The following is an 18918-nucleotide window of genomic DNA, read 5'->3' as shown; positions in this document are numbered from 1 at the left end:
TATTTGTTGATCGTTCAGGCTGCTACTTGAGTACTTGTCCTATCAGACACCTTCCCAAACCCCTTGTGAGTTGCATCAGTTAAGACAGCACTATTCAGGGGTCTTCTTCACATAAATGCAATCAGGAGGTTTGGTAGGATGCATTAAATTTGGTGGCATCCACCCTCCCTTCAGTCACGTCAGAGCTAACCCCTTCTCCGAAACTCTTTCTCTATAGTATGACTTCCTCTGGTAACGTACCACTAACGTGGTCTTGTTGTCCAAGGGTGTGGCCTCCTCGGCATGATAATGGCCCCCTCGGCCATGGGTATGACACGTGACGCGATTTCCTTATTTAAATTCCTATACCTTACATAAACAATAATACTTATTAGAACATACATGAAAATAGTAATATTAATGTTTTAAATTGGGTATTATAATACATTACATAACCAGAATACAAATATAAATGAACCTAATTTTTGTAGTTATAGACTAGAATTATAAAATCACATTAATAGAACATTGTATTCTACAAAAATCATAATCTATTCATTTACGGTAACATCTTAATATATTTTATCGCTTACATATTTACAATAATATCCTATTATATTCTAAACCCCCCTTAAACTTAAACATATTTACACCGTTACACATTTATAATAACATCTTGATATATTTTAATAAAATTGGCTATACACGGAAGAAATTAGAAGTCCCAATCAAAAAAAAAAAAAAATCCCTAATAAGTTTAAGTAATTTCCAACTCGTTAGAATATTATTTGGTTGCTCACCTTCCACATGAAGATACTTCGTTAAAAATTGAAGAGTGACTAATTCAATTGTCATGTACTATGGAAAAAAAAAATCACGAAAAGATTAAGGGGGTGTTTGGTATAGTTATTTAAACACTGAAACATGTATTTCCACAATACTTTTTAATTTACACGTATTTTCACAACACTTAAACATTAGTACTAAAAATCTCTAATTAATCGGGTCCTAAAATTCTATAACAACTCAATCTAAACACCCCGATTTATACCTTATAATAAAATATCCATATCATTCATAATTCTATTACATCGAAGAATATAAGATAGAGCAGACGTAAGCCCACCAATATATATATTGTACAACTATGAAAATATTCAAATTTCACCCTCAAAAAACACACATCCAAATACAGAAAGTAATTAAAACTTTCCTTACGGCATCCTTTGTGTGGCAAAAAACAACAGAAATTCACAAGGAAATGTCTTAAAGACCAAGTCCAATTTATAATGTCAACATAAAACGAGAGCTTCAATATTCAATTCTATGATTTCTATCCCCATGACTAACATTTTTCCAGTCGTTTTCATTTCTCCAACCGAGTATTAAACACGCAGCCAACTCAACCACACCCTCCTCCTTCATCCTCTACAAGCCAGAAAACTTTAGAGACTAAACTCTCTCTCGATCTAGACCATCCTCTTCTTCTTCTCTTGAAACTCATAGTCTAGTCTGTGTTTTTCAAAGCCAAACTTTTTCGAAGAGTACAAAATGAAACAGAAAGAAGATCAGCAAGTACTACAGCACCGACAAAAAAGGCTTGTACTCATATCCTTAAAATTCGCAAAACCCATCGCCTACTTTCTCCTCCTCTTGCTATCGTACACCTTGGGTTGCCTATCATCCTCGAATTCCTCACCTTTTAAGAATGCCACGTCACTCCCGACAACCTCGATTCCAACTCCGACCGCACCTACTATCCAAGACCTCGCAAACTTGCCTTCTCAACTCGACCACTTCCGAGTCAGCACTCACTGTTCCAACCCGCTCCCCTCCGAACTCGTCCGACAAACGATCCTCGACCGTGTCTACAACGCCACGTCACCTTTCGATAACTTCCCGCCGGTCCACGTCAGCTCCCTCCTCCGTCCCCAGAGGCTCAAAGGGTGGGGCTCAAACGGCGCCGTTTTCGAACACCTTATTCAGAAAGTGAAGCCCAAAACCATCATCGAAGTCGGCACTTTCCTAGGCGCGTCGGCGGTTCACATGGCCGGGCTGACTCGCCAACTCGGCCTCCAAACCCAGATCCTCTGCGTCGACGATTTTCGCGGCTGGCCCGGGTTTCGGGACCGGTTCAAAGACATTAAAATGTTGAACGGCGACGTTTTGCTCATGTACCAGTTCATGCAAAACTTGGTATCCGTAAACGCCACGGATTCGGTTTTGCCCGTGCCGTTTTCAACCGGATCGGCTCTCAACTTGTTTTGTGAGTTGGGCGTGTACGCTGATTTGATCGAGGTGGATGCAGGTCATGATTTTATGTCGGCTTGGTCCGATATCAATCGGGCGTACCGGCTTTTAAGACCCGGTGGAGTACTTTTTGGGCACGATTATTTTACTGCAGCTGATGATCGAGGTGTTAGGAGGGCTGTGAATCTGTTTGCTCGAATTCATGGCTTCAAAATTAAAATCGATGGCCAACATTGGGTCATCGATTCAACTTAATCACTTTAGCTTGTGGGATTTTTATTTTGTATGACAAAGATATACAAGATAATACAAAATACTAGACATCAATATTCAATTATTAAACGTATTTCTTTTTTCTTATTTTATGATATCTGTTTTTTGGGGATCTTGTGAAAATTGAGGGGGATATATACGACTTGTAAGTAGATTTAAACCCTAAATAAAAATGTAGAATGCCATCAAGTCAAATGTTCATGGGTTATTATCGTATATTAATACATTTGGTTAATGTTTATAATGAATTGTACGTTTACGAAGTTACATGCAATCTCTTTTTTAAATCTAAAATTTAACTAATCAATCTCTTAAACTAAGATGTTAAAGTTTATGTGGAATTGTGAATATCTCAGATTGTGTAAAACAAAGGTGTTTAATATTAGTGTATTATCCTTATTACACTAAATAATCTTATAGTACAGTTCATCAAAAAAAAAAAAAAAAATGTTATAGTACACTATACTGTCTTATGTTTGCCGAAACACTGTTTAATATATAAACACTATTAGTCTTTACAGAAGGAATTATAGTTCCCGCTTTTTAGATGAGAAATTTCAGTTTTCGCAAGAACGACTAATAATGACATTTGAATTAAATTTTTTTTTTTTTTAATTTTTTTTTTTAATTCCTTCTGAATACCAACTACATATAGTTAAATTTAGAAGACAATATATAGATATATATATATATATATATATTTATTTATTTATTTTCATCCAAAACAAATGTTTTTCAATGTTCAAGATTCCAATCCAAAAAAATAATAATAATAAAATCCATGTTCAAGATTTTCATTTATTTATAATTTATCAATAATATTTAAATTATTAATTTCCTGTTAACTAAATAAATTTGTCTAAGATTATTTTAAATAGTTAAAATTTATGGTTATGTATGATAACATGTGTTATTGTGGGTTGTAAATGCCATGTACTATAGTGGATTTAAAGTTATCATATTTCTTTATATACCTTCAATGTGTTTCTTTTAACATACAAATAATAAAATATGTAAAATATGTAGTAGCTAGTTTATACTTACGAAATAAGTTATCATATTTTCTCTCTAATCTTTTCTTTATTTCTTATTAAATTTTTATATTTTAGCATTAAAAACAGGGATGAAATCAGAATTTATTCTTTGGAGTGCCAAAATATGAACCAAAAATGAAAAAAACTTATGGAGATCAGGAACAACTATATTTAAAGGTTATGACTAAATTTATATAGGAAAAATAATACTAGTATCTTGCCAACAAAATAATTGTTTCCTATAAAAATAAACTAATTGTTTCTTAATATGTTTCAAATTAACCATCTATAAAAAGAAAAGAAAAGAACTCGATGTCATTTTAAATCCTAAAAATCATTTATGGTTGATTCTGTGATAAATTTCATAGTATCCTTGTTAATGTACAAAATGAAAGACCCAGTTAAAAGAATCATCTTTGTCTTTGTTGCAAACCTAATTTTGATAATAGTTGCTATAGAATCTAGAAGTATAAACACAACTTTATAAAAAAGTTGGTAGATTGTTGATTTTCTATTGCTTGACAATCATTAGCACAATTTAGAAATAAATGATGACGAGTATAAAACATATGTGTGCTTCAGATCTAATACCATATTTATCAAAATTTTAAAGGTAGAAATGAAATGTATTGATAAAATAAAAGAAAACACACATACGCATACAAGACGAAAGAACTACTTCAGAATAAAAATGAAAAAGTAACCTGACCTGAAGGCCCCTTGGTTTGCCTTAATTTTTTTCCTCATTAGGAAAATAGTTTTTTGTTTACTAAAATATATAAGTTGCAATTTTATTTTATTTTTTGTGTGGCCTCATTGAGCCAATTGAATTACTGGGAGGAAAAAAAAAATTAGAGGTCAAGGTTTAAACATTTATATAAATATACACAATAAAATTTGTGGATGTTAGGGCTAGGGGTGTCATGGTCCAATGTCCAGAAGTGAGAAACATTGGCACATTGCATTAATTAAATATCTGAGATTTTTTTTTTTTTTTTTGGAGAAAGAAGTCGCTGAATATTATTAAGGGAGGCCATTAAAATCAGCCTGAAAAACAAATAAGAGATCTAATGGTACATATTCCATCCAGATTTGCATATGATTGAGGTTTCCTCGCTAGAGAGTGAGCTAAAGGTTGATTGCACAAATTGGGAGTGAACATTACACATGGGTTAGACTCGAGAGGGATTTTTTTCATTTAAAACTTTTGGGTCACAATTAGATCTTGATAAAATTGACCATGAAGCCAGTAGGTTGGGTCGGGTGGAGTAGTCGGATCAAGTTTACGAGTTCTTGCCCATTCTAGTCATGAAACATTAAATATAGCATTATATCCAGTTTAGAATAGACAAATGTAATTTACTAAAAATAATTATAATTACACATGAAATTTTGATGATCAACTTTGACTAGAGAATCCCCATTAGTAGGCCCTCCTAAACAGAATTTATTTAGAAAAGTTTAAGGGTTGTTCAGATCTATTATTAGGCTTTGACTGATAATTAATGGTATTTGTAACAGATTAGTGACAGATTACTTGAAACATCTCATATTTGAAGCTTCCATTTGTTACATATGGTTGTTGCATCCTCTGTGATCATTTGCTGGGCTAAAGAAAAAATTAATAATCTTGCTAACTTACTGTGCGATTGTTTTTTTGCAATTGGATATCCTGTTGTCAATTCATTAAACTACATGTTGGAAATGCTGGTTTAAGGTCCTATTCAAGGAACCAATTGTACTTAAAAATATATATTTTAATTTATTTTTAAAGCGTGAGAAAGATGTGGTTTTCTATGTACCAGATGTCAGCCTTTTAATTGCTTGATTTTTCGGAAGAATTAAATTTATTGTTTTTTATTTATTTTAATTTTAATTTTAATTATTTATTATATTTTGAGAAGGAGATGGGGGAGGTGGGTTATACGGGAGATATAGGAGAGAATAAGTCCATTGGCAAATTCTTTTTTTTTTTTTTTGCTTGATGTCATTGTCTGTCTTCATAAATAAGAAAGCAAAATTGGGTGATTACTGTATATTGGAATTATTCAAGAAAAAAAAAAATATTATGCCTGAATTAATTATTCATTTTATTATATAGGGTGCGTTTGTTATTTTCTTAGACACCACTAGCGTTTTTTCCAATTACTAAATTCTATCCATATCTGCAACAGGGAAAAAAAAAAAAGGTAGAGCACTCGAATTGGTCTCATTCAAATGGTTGGTGTGGTGTATTTGGAAAAAAAAAAAAAAAATTTCTGTGATGAACTGATGATTTCACCTATTTAGTATTTACTCAATTAATCATATTTAAGTTGAAAGAAAATCTGATGAGGATGTAATCACTACAATGGTTTATAATAATAAGAACACATTGATTATATTCTTCATCAACTAAACAAGTTTTCAATTGTTTAAATTTATAATTCTGTTTTGACTAGTTTCTCTATTAATGTTGATACGCCAAGTTGACTACAAGACAGCAACTCGGGGATAGAATGATTGATAATTGACATATAATTGAATTAAATGCCTTCTAATATGTCATTTCTTTCTTCTTCTACTTCTTAATTTGTTTGATATTTCTCAAAAAAATTTGTTTGATAAAATGTTTTTGAGGGGTACAGCAAGGTACTAACTGCTGCACTTCAGTCCCACACTCCACTGCAAGATTTATCTAATCTTGGGCTCATATTGTTGATGAGATACAGCCCACGGTGTATATTTTTTGAGAGAAATTTCAGGGATAAGACTTTGTATCACAACTTTAATTGTAACAATTTTGAAGTAGTTGATTGTAAATAATGGAGAAAAAACAACGGATCCATGTAAAAATAATTGTTCACCACTTATAGTTGACAACTTCAGTAAGTTGTGACAACAGTTGACGTATAAAAAGAGAATTGCACAAGTTAATGTTCTAAAACTACAACTTTTTGCCACAATTTGCTAAAATGGTTGATTGTGAGTAATAGATGATCATTTTCAAATGGATCTATTATTTTTTCTCTACCACTCATAGTTGATTACTTCAAAGTTGTGGGCCTTGTGACAATAGTCGTGGTACAAAATTGTATACCTAGACTTTCTCTTGAATAAAACACACATTGGGCTCTTATCTCATCAAGGGTGTGCCCAAGAATAGAGAAATATTGCCCTGGATTGAAGTGTAGCAGTTAATACCTTGTTGTCCCAGAAGAACTCTTTATAGAACAAATTGAAAATTAGATGAACTTTTAGAAGGGTGGAGTCCATGTCATGGGCACCATTATGTGCTAGTGGTACTCACAAACAATGTATCTGTGGGGTGTGATCGGCTGTGATAACACACGTGAGTCACTCTTTTTTCTTCTCAAAAAAAAAAAAAAAAAAAGTGCTAATGACCTTTTAGGTCAAATGATATTTCATGTCATTTTTAACAAGACTTAAATATTTAAATCACTCCTCACTTAAAATTTATATTTATATAAAATTAATAATCATTAGTTACTCTTGAAATACAGTAATGTTGTGCTCCTTTCTCTCAAATTCATGTAATTCAACCTAGGGAACACCATGTCATTGTATTCTAAGAATATCTAATCATAAATCTAAAGCCAGTTACTAATTGGGGTTTTGTTATATAGAGAATAAAATTAATAATCATTAGTTACTCTTGAAATACAGTAATGTTGTGCTCCTTTCTCTCAAATTCATGTAATTCAACCTAGAGAATACCATGTCATTGTACTCTAAGAATATCTAATCATTAATCTAAAGCCAGTTACTAATTGGGGTTTTGTTATATAGAGAATAAAGGCCTACCGGGTTCTCCTAGATTCTTGGTAATCTATCCTAAGGAACACCATGTACCATGAGAGTAATCATTAATCTAGAGGTAATTACTAACTGGGTTTTGTTAAGTTAAAGAATAAAGGCCTACCAAATTCGAAATTTGTAGCAAGTAGCAACACTCTTGAAGTCCAGGACAATGGCCCATTTAGATTTTATTTTTAGATCCAAGTGACCCAATTGTCCTGACCCACAAGGCTCAAATCCACCCCCAACGGACTAACCCAAGACCGAATGCATGATTTCTTAAGCCCAACACTTAAAATAAAAAGGAAGAAAGCCAGAAAAGGAAAGAGGGTAAGGAAATTGAAAACGAATAGAGAGTGAGAGAGAGAGAAGCATGTTAACTAACTGTAGAGAGACTATTTAAATTAAGCTGTAAGAGCACGCAAGTTATAAGATAGTCTGATATTAAAAGCTTAAACAGGGAGGTGGAGTAATTTTTAAAGAAGGGAAAGTCACTATTCCTTGTTTTTATGAGGGAAAGAAGCGTGAACTGGAGAGAAAGAATCTTTGCCTTTATATATTAATTCAGCAATTTTCTGTTTGTTTTCAAAGTCTCAGAACACAAAGGAAAATGAAAACATGTTTTTACCTATTTTCTATTTTCAATTCTTAAAGCCCAATGAAAACACGGAGAAAACAATTCGAAAACAATTGTCAGCAAAGACGGGGCAGTTTCTCTGCACTCCGCAATAACATATGGCTGTGTGTTTGCAAATGCCACGCGCTGGTAGCATATACTAAAATAAGTGTACTAATTATTATTATTATTATTTTTTTTTTTTTTTTTTGCTGAATGTACTAATTAATGTTAAAACACAAATGATGTGTTGTACATATCATAATTTAATACATTAAAATAGTGGGTAAAATTTCCCATCGAATACAGTACAATGTCCCCCCCTAAAACAAAAACCTGCTTCATGGGGTTTTCTTCGATATGACTTTACCCAATTGAAATAAGACACCGATCATCATGGATTGCTGACAGCCATACTCATTTCAAAAATGCTACTCTCATTCCAAATAATTTGTTTCTCCCTTTTTTTTTTGAAGGATTTGGTTTAAGTTCAGGGCATCAATGTATTGAACTGGATTAAATTGTGATATATGTCTAAAAGTAAATATATATCATCATTTTAATATGTTCAGTACTATTGAATACTAGACCTAAGTTTGACTCTTTTTTTAAAAATAGAGATATTTAAAAATGTTGTCCTATTTTTAAAATTAAAAGCTATTAATTTACCAATATTCCTATTATGTGTTTATTTTATTTCCAAAACCATTTTAGATTTAGTACTCTAATTTTTTGATAAATTTATTTAAGGGTAGTTTTAAAAACTTATATATTTTTATATAATAGATAAGATAATAAAAGATATTTCCTTAAAAAGTTAGGTTTGAGGAAGGAAATATTAAATAAGGCACAATTAATTTATTTGCATGTTAATAATGGTATTGCCATGATTTTCTTTTTAATTTAACGAGAAAATACAGCCATAGTTACCAAACTTTTTTTTTTTTTGGGAAAATTGTGTTTTGTTTTCAACTAACCAAACTGCCTTTGATTTTGAAAACACAAGAAAATTGCTTTTTGTTTTTATTCTTAAAAATAAAAATTTGAAAACAAAAATAAAAAATATATTTACCAAATATAAGATAGGGATTAAGCCATTGTACGTGAGTTATGCATATGAGTGTGCCTAGTTCGGCTCAATACATTCTGAGACTTAAAATGTCAATAAATTTAAGTGGTTTTTTTAATATATAAATATTATTTATTTAACTTTTATAATTTTTTATAACTCATTTTTCTTACTTTTCAAGATATAAAAGAATTACTAATGCAGTTTTTGTATTTAGGCTTTATCAATATCTCTTTTAAAACTTGCTAGGAAAATTGATTTTCAATAATTTTTCCGCAAATTCATAATATTTTTTTGTAACCATTTAGGGTTCTAATTGTATTGAATTTCTAATTACTCAATATTTTGGGGGTTTCTTTGAAGGTGGGGAAAGAATGCAAAATTCACATTTTTTTTTTCTTAAAAAAAAAAAAAAAAGTTATCTGTGGGGATATTGGGCTTAGGAGTCCAATAGTTGGTTTAAATTTCGGGCCTAGGGCCTAATCCGAGAACGGAAGATTGCCCAAAGAAGAAACATCTCTATTAGAAAAGACTGAGTTAGTAAATAGAGGATAATTATGATCAAAAGGACCCAAACGAAGGGGCCGAGGATAAAGGCACCCTCGGCCGACCATTGTCGAGGTCAGAAGAAGGTGTTTGTTGCTCAAAGTGACCTCACTAAAAAATCTCGTTGGTGTTGATGAGCATTGTAAAAGCATCAGGCAAGGGAAAGACCTAAATATCTAAGGAGAAAGCTGCCACCTCCGCATTAAATACACTCCAGCTAACTCCCTGACCGCATTAATGTGGAGGTGATACCTGAACAATGTATTTAAGCCTTACAGCTACTATATGAAGACTTATTAGTATGACTAATGGGACAAGTATCCACACCGACGGTCTAGCAAGCACGTGGAGGGGATATCTGAAAAGAAAAGACAGCATAAAAGGAGAAAGAGAAAGAAGAAGAAGAGGATGGGGAAAATTGAGAGAGAAAACACTGTAGCAATCCATAACCAAACCTATAATGTAACTCAAGAAGTATATATCAAAATCAGTGTCCTCGGAATTCGCCGAGTACGTATTTTCTTCATATTGTTGTTGTCTAATTTCCTTTTGTTATCATCAAACTTATCCCATTCATTGTGAGATCAACTGAAGCCCAGTTTTTCTAACCCATTTCTCTACAAATTCATTGTTTTGGGCTTTTTGGGCCGAAGTCCATCCACGTGTTGGGCTCAAAGTTCAAACTTGGTCCTTACATTATCTTTCTAGCATTTTGGGATTTATTTTGTAGAATTTGGAGGCATTTTCTTTGTTTAGTGGGGACCTTAAAACCTTTAATAAAAATTTGGTACAAATGGGGACCAAAGGCCTTAGCCTTGAGAAAACTAGAGTAGGTCTCCCTGCTGTTACTAAATATATATATATATATATATATATATATATTCAGTCTCAAACAGAGGATCTATATTTTAATTTCTTTGAGGATTGTTTTGGTGATAAAGTTGTTGCATGTGAGTTATGCATATGAGTGGCCTTCACACTTATTACTAATATCTCAATCCATATCTTAAAATTAAACTATTTCTGATCTAAAATCTTGGAATGAGTAAAGATCTTATGTAAGACCTAAAAAAATCTCAATTAGAATCCTGATTTGGATTCTAGGATTTTGTATAATTTCAAAATATTTTATTTCTGATTTTATCAATTAAAAAAATATAGATTGTTAACTATTTTTCGATTTAGATCCACACAAATAAAAGGATTTAAAGATGAAAATTAGACAAATGTTTTAAATGTATTAAAAGCTTAAAAATAAGGATTACAACTTTTGGGGGGAATGCGAAGGGTTTCTTTCTTCTTTCATGGATTATTATTTAAATATTAGAGGCCCATTAGAAAAATAGAATGTGTTATATTTATCAATTTTAAGTATTTTTAGAATATTAATCTTAAGTTTAGAAAATACAATAATCTAACATCATATATTGCTATATTATTATTAGTTATTTTAATAAAATGTAAAGTTGTATGATTTTTTATTTAATCCTACAATATTATTAGAACACCTAATTAATCCTCTAGGTGAGTGTAGTTTGCACACCAATTGATAGGTTACAATAGGTTATTAGTGGCAAAAAAAAAAAATAATAATAATATTAGTTTTTTTTTTCCCCCTACCGTGTATCCTCAAAGCTTTCAACTAGAGAATAATCATTATTTGCAATGAGTGGACCTTAGAGAGATAAATCACTGGCCTAAAATTTTTTTTCAAAATGCAAGTACCTAGATTCAAACTGATCAGAAGCACACCCAAATGTACATAATATTTGTTGATAGGTTGGAATTACCTTAGATGTATTAATCAAACAGCTAATAATTCTCAGTTAATCCTGTAGAGAATAATCATTGTTTGCAATGAGTGAACCCTAGAGAGATAAATCACTAGCCTAATTTTTTTTTTTCAAAATGCAAGTACCTAGATTCGAACTAATTAGAAGCACACCTAATCATACATAATATTAGTTGATAGGTTGGAATTACCTTAGATGTATTAATCAAACAGCTAACAATTCTCAGTTAACCTTGTAGAGAATAATCATTGTTTGCAATGAGTGAACCTTAGAGAGATAAATCACTAGCCTAATTTTTTTTTAAATGCAAGTACCTAGATTTGAATTGATCAGAAGCACACCCAATCATACATAATATTAGTTGATAGGTTGGAATTACCTTAGATGTATTAATCAAACAGCTAACAATTCTCAGTTAATCTTGTAGCTGACATGACTTGTCTTCGTATGGTTCCCCTGGGCCCAGGTTTTAATGTCTCCACCAGCACGTAATTATCTTAGGCAACTAAAACTTGCATGCTTAGGCAATTGTATAACCAATCGACATAACAAACGTGGTGTCTACGTGTCACAACCTATAAACTCGCGTGACAATTAGACCTATGAAGTATGTTACATGTGCTACATAGCTTGTCAATTGCCATTTGTTTCGTGTTTTCAATCAGCAATCGTAAATTCTGTGAGAACGCAAAGATTTATTAAACAAAGAAGAAAACGAATTAAACAAGATGTTCATCATGCAATGCACCTGGACTACTATGAATCCTGTCATCAGAACACTGACCCCGTTTTGTTTAGGTGGGAGGGTAGAGTAATCATTCACACATCGCAGTAGTGATCTTTGCAGTTTGCTCTACAGGGGGGGATAAAAAACTCTAAATTGGTTTAATTGAATTTTCCTTCAACCTTTAGCAATTAAGAAAGATTATTCACTTGTGGTTTTAATCGTATAACATTTTTAATGAATTACGACTAATGCGATATATTTAAATTTTAAACAATACAATGAATAGTCTTATAAATCATTATGTAATGGGTTAGAAGAAATTTCTTTAAATTGACTTATACGAAAACTTCTCACTTATCTTATACTACGATAGTTATTACCAATTAAATTTACTCCATGACCCAACATGATAACATTGGTGCAAGAGAGGATAACATTATTTTCAAAAGATTAGACAATTTTTAGACTTACTATAGGGATAATTCAATCTTATTAAGAGCCAGTTTTGTGTCAAGAATCTTATAACTCAACTAACACTTTCTAGTGTTTTCCATTAGAGATGTCCAAAAGTTGAATTCCCCCACTCTGAACTATCAAATTTTACATTTTTTTTAAAAAGAAAAAGGCCATTTTGTAACCCATTAAAAATGCATTTCATAAATTTCTAGCCATTATAATGCTCTCTGTGTATGTTTTTATTAAGGCTACTTTGAAGTTCGTAGATTCTAAAATTTTATTATCTATTTATCATGCTAAAAATCCATTTAGCAACCAAAAAGAGAATCCCAAAAAAATGAGAATTGCCATTCTGATTTTCTTTTTCTTTTTTGACAAAATTAATTACATTAACCTCTCTAAAGGTTTCGTAGAATTAAACTAGCCTTCGTTGACATTGAAATAAATTGAAAACGTCTTTAAAAAAAACTCACCCAATCCAAGTCAATCTCGAGAAAAACCAATCAATGTCATGTCTTCGTGTTTCATAATTCAAATTCGGGACCGACCTAACACCAAACCCAAACCACTAGGCCACAAGCCCACAACCTTAGGTAGTATCCATCTTGTTTTTCAGCTTGACATTGAGAGAGAGAGAGAGAGAGAGAGAGAGAGATATTTGGGATTGAAAATTGTTGTTTGTAGACCCATTCCATTTGATAACGGGTTTGTTATTGGGTATTAAAACAAATCATGTGTTTGCTTATGTATAAAAATGGGTTTTGATTTTAAAAAATGTTACCATGTCACTTAAATAATGTCACATCATCACTCCATTAGTCATATAGGCATTAAGACTAATAGCAATTAATAGAAGGATCAATAATGCTTTTTTTTTTTTTTTAACTTTTTTTTGAGAAAGTATTTTTTAAACTTGAGGGATAAAAAATGCTTACTTGTAATTAGGAACCACTAGTGTATTTTAGCAAAAATAAAAGCAAGTTATGTATTTGAATTTAGTTGGGGAACTTAATAGATGGCACCAATGGAACTATGCCTGAGTTATGAGTATTAGGATTAAAATTAGTCAGTTTTGGTCAAGGTGGTAGAATCCAACCTTGATGCCGATTGCTATATATTGCGGTGATTTGGCTTGGTCAATAGAGTCAATGTGGCCTTTGGAGCTTAATTCTAGGATGAGAAGTCTGTTGAAACTTAGATAATAAGGGATGAACGTTATTGAACCTCAGGGTGGATGCTAAGAAGCTCAAATATGAGGGGATGGATCCTCACCAAAGAGCTTATACTTGAAGATGATAGATGTTGTTGGAACTTAGATTGGAGGGCTGAGTAAAAGTATAGACACACCCATACATATATTTCACTCGATATTGGTTTGTTTCAAAGTACAAAATTATGGCACCAATGCTAATTAAAACCACCGATTTCTGCTAGTCAAATTGATCCATCTATTTATTCTTACACACCCCTCGAATAATCAGAATGAATTACACAAGACACAAGTGAGATAAGTTTCAGTCATTAAAAAAAAAAAAAAATGGGAGAGCATGAGCTATTTGATCATTGATGACGTCCTTGATATACAAAATGTTCCTTCACACCAAGTAGTAGGTATTTTTTTTTACGTGCAGCCACACGTGTTAAATTACACTCTAAATAAATCGCATGAGGTAAATTCACAAAGTGGCAGTCAATTTTTCCTGTTTTCGAAAATCCTAATAGACCGTGAGTCTATGTCCCCACTCTACAGTCTATATACGACAAAGAAATGGTTCGATTACAGTACAAGTCCGAGTCCCTACTGCAGAAGCAACTCAATCTAGATTAAAGACTATATTATATAATTTTTTTTTTTTAATGCGAAACTATATTATTATATATTCGTTTCTCAAAAAAAATATTATTATATATTTATGGTGCTTTTATAGCACCATAAATATATAATAATATAAAAGCACCATAAATATATTATTATATATTTATGGTGCTTTCAAGAAATCTATGAGATGGATTTTACCGCGTGTTTTTCTTTTTTGGCTAGCTGCCAAGAAATATAATTAAAAATTTCTTAAATAAGCAATTTAGACAAGGGTTTGGGTTTTTATTTTTATTTTTATTTTTTTAAAACTTTTTACTATCCTTTCTGTCGGGTTTTGAGTTTTCAGGGGATTTTCTCTTCCATAGTATCGGAAAAAGAAAAACAGTTTAACACCCGTGCGTAAATCACTTTCAATTAGCTAATCACGACTATAATAGACTAGAAAAGTTAAGACAGAGATCTGTTGGAAAAAAAATCATTTTTAATTATTAATTTTACTGGACGCTTGAATGCTTTTCACATGAGATAATTAAACAGACTTTTTGGAAAGATTGGTAGTTTGGTACCCACTATCAGACTTTTATTTTTTATTTTTGAGAATATCCCACTATCAGACTTTGTTCTTCTCTTTTGGTTTGGCAGACTGATATAGACTTTATAGTTACTTCGTGTTGCCTCATCACTTGGCTTGGGAAATCATTTTTGTAAACAATAATCAATAACCAAAGATAATTTGCTATAGTTGGTAAATATAATTAAGAATGATGGATTTCTTAAAAGCTAAATCAATATTTTTTATTTGAAAAGATAAAGTATCAAGTTGTTGGAATATAAAAGCAAAAGAGAATAGAAAGCTTCACGTACTTGTCAAATATTAAATTTCAAATTACATGAAAGAAGGAATATTACTGGTCATTTGAGAAAGGCAAAACCACATATTTTTAGCTACAAGTACTGTTTGATAAACCCAATAAAAAGAAAAAAAAAAGTATAGGAGAATCGACCAACTGATTATAAAAAAAGAGTCTATGCATGCAATTCCTTGATGATAATAATAATAAATGCATTCCCTTTCATTCCAATATAAAAACGTGTGATATGCCATTTTAGACCAATCCGATCAAGCGAAATGCTAAAAATTTCAACTTTGTTGAAACAATTCTTAGAGAAAAATTGTCCCCTAGCTCATCTCAATAAATAAAAAATAAAAGAATAAAAAAGCATGAAGCATGCCATTGTTCTAGAAGGATTGATGACACGTGTGTGAAAAAGTCAAATGATTGAGTACGGAATACATTATCTTATATATGGTGGATATAGCAAAAACCTCTCATTTTCTCAATTTTTGTCCGTAAAATAAATGAGGTTATCCTCATCCATATATATGGTCCACTTATATTTTGTCTTCACCTTAGTGTTTATTATTATTATTATTATTATTATTATTATTTATTTTATAATTTATTTTTCAAAATTTAATTGGTTTTCAATTTTCACCCCCATCATATCTAGATCTTAACCCCACAAAGGACAAAGAGAACCGTAAATTAAATGGCACATTTTTATAGTGCGTGTTTAACACACAGCAGTTGGTAGTGGTGGGGTATGAGATTCCTTTGGCCTTTGTCCCAAACACACCCTTTCGATTTCGTCCACAAAAGAAGCAAACATATTTTGATATTTCCGGCCAAGAAAAACAAAACACACACCGGTCCCCCACCGTTACAAATGCCTTCTATTTAAACCATACCCCATCTATTTGCCTTCAATTATTACACACTGCCTATCGAAACGTGCATGGATGTAATTTACTTTGTCATCCCTAGCATTTTTTTTTTCCTACATCTACTGTGCCACAAACACGGGGAACATGAAAAATCCTTACATACATATGACAATAGGCACAGCACAAACACTGTGTACAATAACTTCTTTAATTTCTAAGAATATTGCCAACTTTTATTAAAGGCTTATGAATACAACAACAACGTAGGAGAGAAAAAAAAAAAAAAAAAATATATATATATATATATATAAATAAACAAAAAAAGCAAATTAAGTTAAACATTACCTACCTCCTTAATTACACAAAATTTGATATGCAAAACAAAATTAACACATACTTATATTTATATTTTATATATATATATATATATATATATAATTATTGATAAAAGTAGCAATAGAGATCTAAATTACTGCTCTAATCTTCCGAGAAGTGCAGATTTGAGTGCCTCTTCAGCTCTCAATCCTTCAGGAACTTTGACCACAACATCCTGAAGCATGAGCTCATTGACACAGGACATACTGGCATGGTGGAGTTGGAGCTCTAGGTCACGTAGTGCACCCATTAAACGAGCTCCTGGGTAATTAACGTTCTCCGACTGAAGCCTAATCATGGCATCAGGTCCAACCATCTTGACCTCAACTTCAAGAACTGACCCAGAGTTTGTATTATTAGGCTTGGTTTGGTCTACTGAGGTGGTAGTGCTTTGATTGTCCATTGTATCAGTCATTTCTAGCTTCACCTTCTTGGACTCTCTTTGGAGCTGTGACTCCAACTCATCGATCTTGGTCTTCAATTCATTGATATAAGACACAGCGTCAGATAACAACGATGCCTTGTCCATCCTTGACACGTTGGGAACCACGGCTCGTAGAGCATAGAACCTGTGGTTCAGCTTCTCCCTTCTCTGGCGCTCTGCCTCCACATGGTTCAATGGTGTGTCACGCCCCAGACCGGGCTTTCTTCCTCTCTTCTTGGGAGTCCTTTTCTCTATGTTGTTCACAGCAATTAGTGGACAATCAGAATCAGAGTGCTCTGAGTCTACGTACAAAGATTGTCCACCTAATTTGACACATCCTTTCTTTGCCGATCCTTCTAATACCACTCCCTTTCTGTGCTCTTCTTGAGACTCATCATCTTCTTGTATGCCAGCAATTATGCCAATATCAGCGAAAGAAATGTTTCGGTCAAGAAACTGTATTGGGCTTGGAGAGCTTTGGTTTGCTTGCTTAGGTACTAAGCCAATTAGATCTGACCCAAAAAAGGACTTGACTTGTTGGACTAAACCCCAGTTCTCTCTGATTATATCTTGAGAACCCAGTTCAAGAACCCCACAAGAAGTTGGGATACAAACCAAAGTCTCAATCCCGTGCATTTGAGCTTCTTTGGCTCTCTCACAATTGTAGAACTGAAGCTCATGGCCACCAGTTAGCCACACAAGAGAATTAGTACCAAAGGCTTTGCCGAGCACACCATCACCAACAGAGAAAGAGCGAGTTAACGACATGACGTAGAACCATTCGGTGTCAGTGACATCGGCGTTGATAGACATGTGATCAAGATTACTGTCGTTGTTGGTGGTGGTGCTGAGGATGGAGGATTGGATATCCCTCATGAATTTTCTTCTCTCGGAGTGTAGCATTGAAATGGGGTAGTGGGTGTTGATGTGGGAGAGTTTAGGGGATGTGTCTTTGGTGCCTTGGAAATGGCCATCAGCCCAAGACAAGAAGAGGTGGTGACCATTGTCACTAGCGTTTGTGGTTTGCCAGAAAATGGCATAAGCCCACCACTCTGGTTGGCTTTGGACAATGAATTGGAGCCTTTGTTGGAGAGTTGGTGGGGTTTCTTGGGGCAAAGAGACCAGAGAGGAAGATGAGGAGGGAGAGATTATTAGCTCTTCCATGGTTTTGTTGTGTCAAGAGAGGAAAAGTAATTAAAAATGTGTGCGCTTGAGGGAGTGGAAATGTGAGGACCTAAACGATTCAAGGGTGAGGAAAAGAGAGAGAGAGAGTAGAGGTAGCCAAAAAATGACTACTAGTACTAAATTCACGCAAAGAGGCAATAGAGTTACTGAGTTAGTACGAAAAAAAGAATCAAAATGCGAGGACACTTTAACAACGGGGAGAGAGAGAGTTGCAAGAGAATCAGAAAAGGTCTGGATGGGAGGGGGGGATTATATGAGAGGAACAGCAAGAGGTGTGTAAGTTTGGTGGTGAAGGGTGGGGTATATGGGGTCCAAAATAGCTTAATAGGTAGTCACTATTGGCCAACGCTAGCACGTGAAATGAAAGCGAACGACTGATGGGGGGTACAGACTACGGAGGCCTTGTGGGGATCGAGATCAGGTGCAATCTATCATATTGCACATGATGTAATAGCATTACAAGGTGGAGATTAAAAGTTACAAAAAGTAACTTTTAATCTCAACCATTAAATAAAAAAATATAAAAAGTTAAAGTTAAATATTAAAATATAAAAAAACTTGGGAAGGAAATGGTGTAATTGTATTGTGCAATTGCTAAAAACAATTGTACCTGATCTCAATTCCCCTTGTGGTCATTCTCTTACCTAAATCAATGAATTAATTATGACATGAGATCCCAAATTTAGGGTACAAATACAATGGTTATTTTCTGCCCTCACCCTCACGTATGGCCGTATATACTAGAAATTATTAGGTGTATTTGTAGGATTGCTAAAGTGGTCCTCTCAACTTATACAATAATACCATTTATACAAATGTGTGAGTCAGATTTTTAATCAGCACAAAAA

At 32.9% G+C, this 18918-nt stretch overlaps 2 protein-coding genes across 2 annotated transcripts; one reads left to right on the top strand and one right to left on the bottom strand.

The window, feature by feature from the left end:
* The first annotated feature begins 1160 nt into the window (after positions 1-1160).
* LOC126696825 (uncharacterized) lies at positions 1161-2769 on the top strand. The gene has a single exon (XM_050393550.1). The coding sequence runs from the start codon at positions 1531-1533 to the stop codon at positions 2482-2484; it is 954 nt and encodes a 317-aa protein (XP_050249507.1). The 5' UTR covers positions 1161-1530; the 3' UTR covers positions 2485-2769.
* Positions 2770-16226: 13457 nt separating this feature from the next.
* On the bottom strand, positions 16227-18307 carry LOC126696824 (transcription factor MYC2). Its single transcript, XM_050393549.1, has one exon. The coding sequence runs from the start codon at positions 18047-18049 to the stop codon at positions 16556-16558; it is 1494 nt and encodes a 497-aa protein (XP_050249506.1). The 5' UTR covers positions 18050-18307; the 3' UTR covers positions 16227-16555.
* Positions 18308-18918: the final 611 nt, after the last annotated feature.

The sequence above is a fragment of the Quercus robur genome, chromosome 8, assembly GCF_932294415.1.
Source record: "Quercus robur chromosome 8, dhQueRobu3.1, whole genome shotgun sequence".
In the NCBI taxonomy this organism is placed as follows: Eukaryota; Viridiplantae; Streptophyta; class Magnoliopsida; order Fagales; family Fagaceae; genus Quercus; species Quercus robur.
Note: the sequence above shows the minus strand (reverse complement) of the source record. Positions and strands in the feature narration are given on the sequence as shown.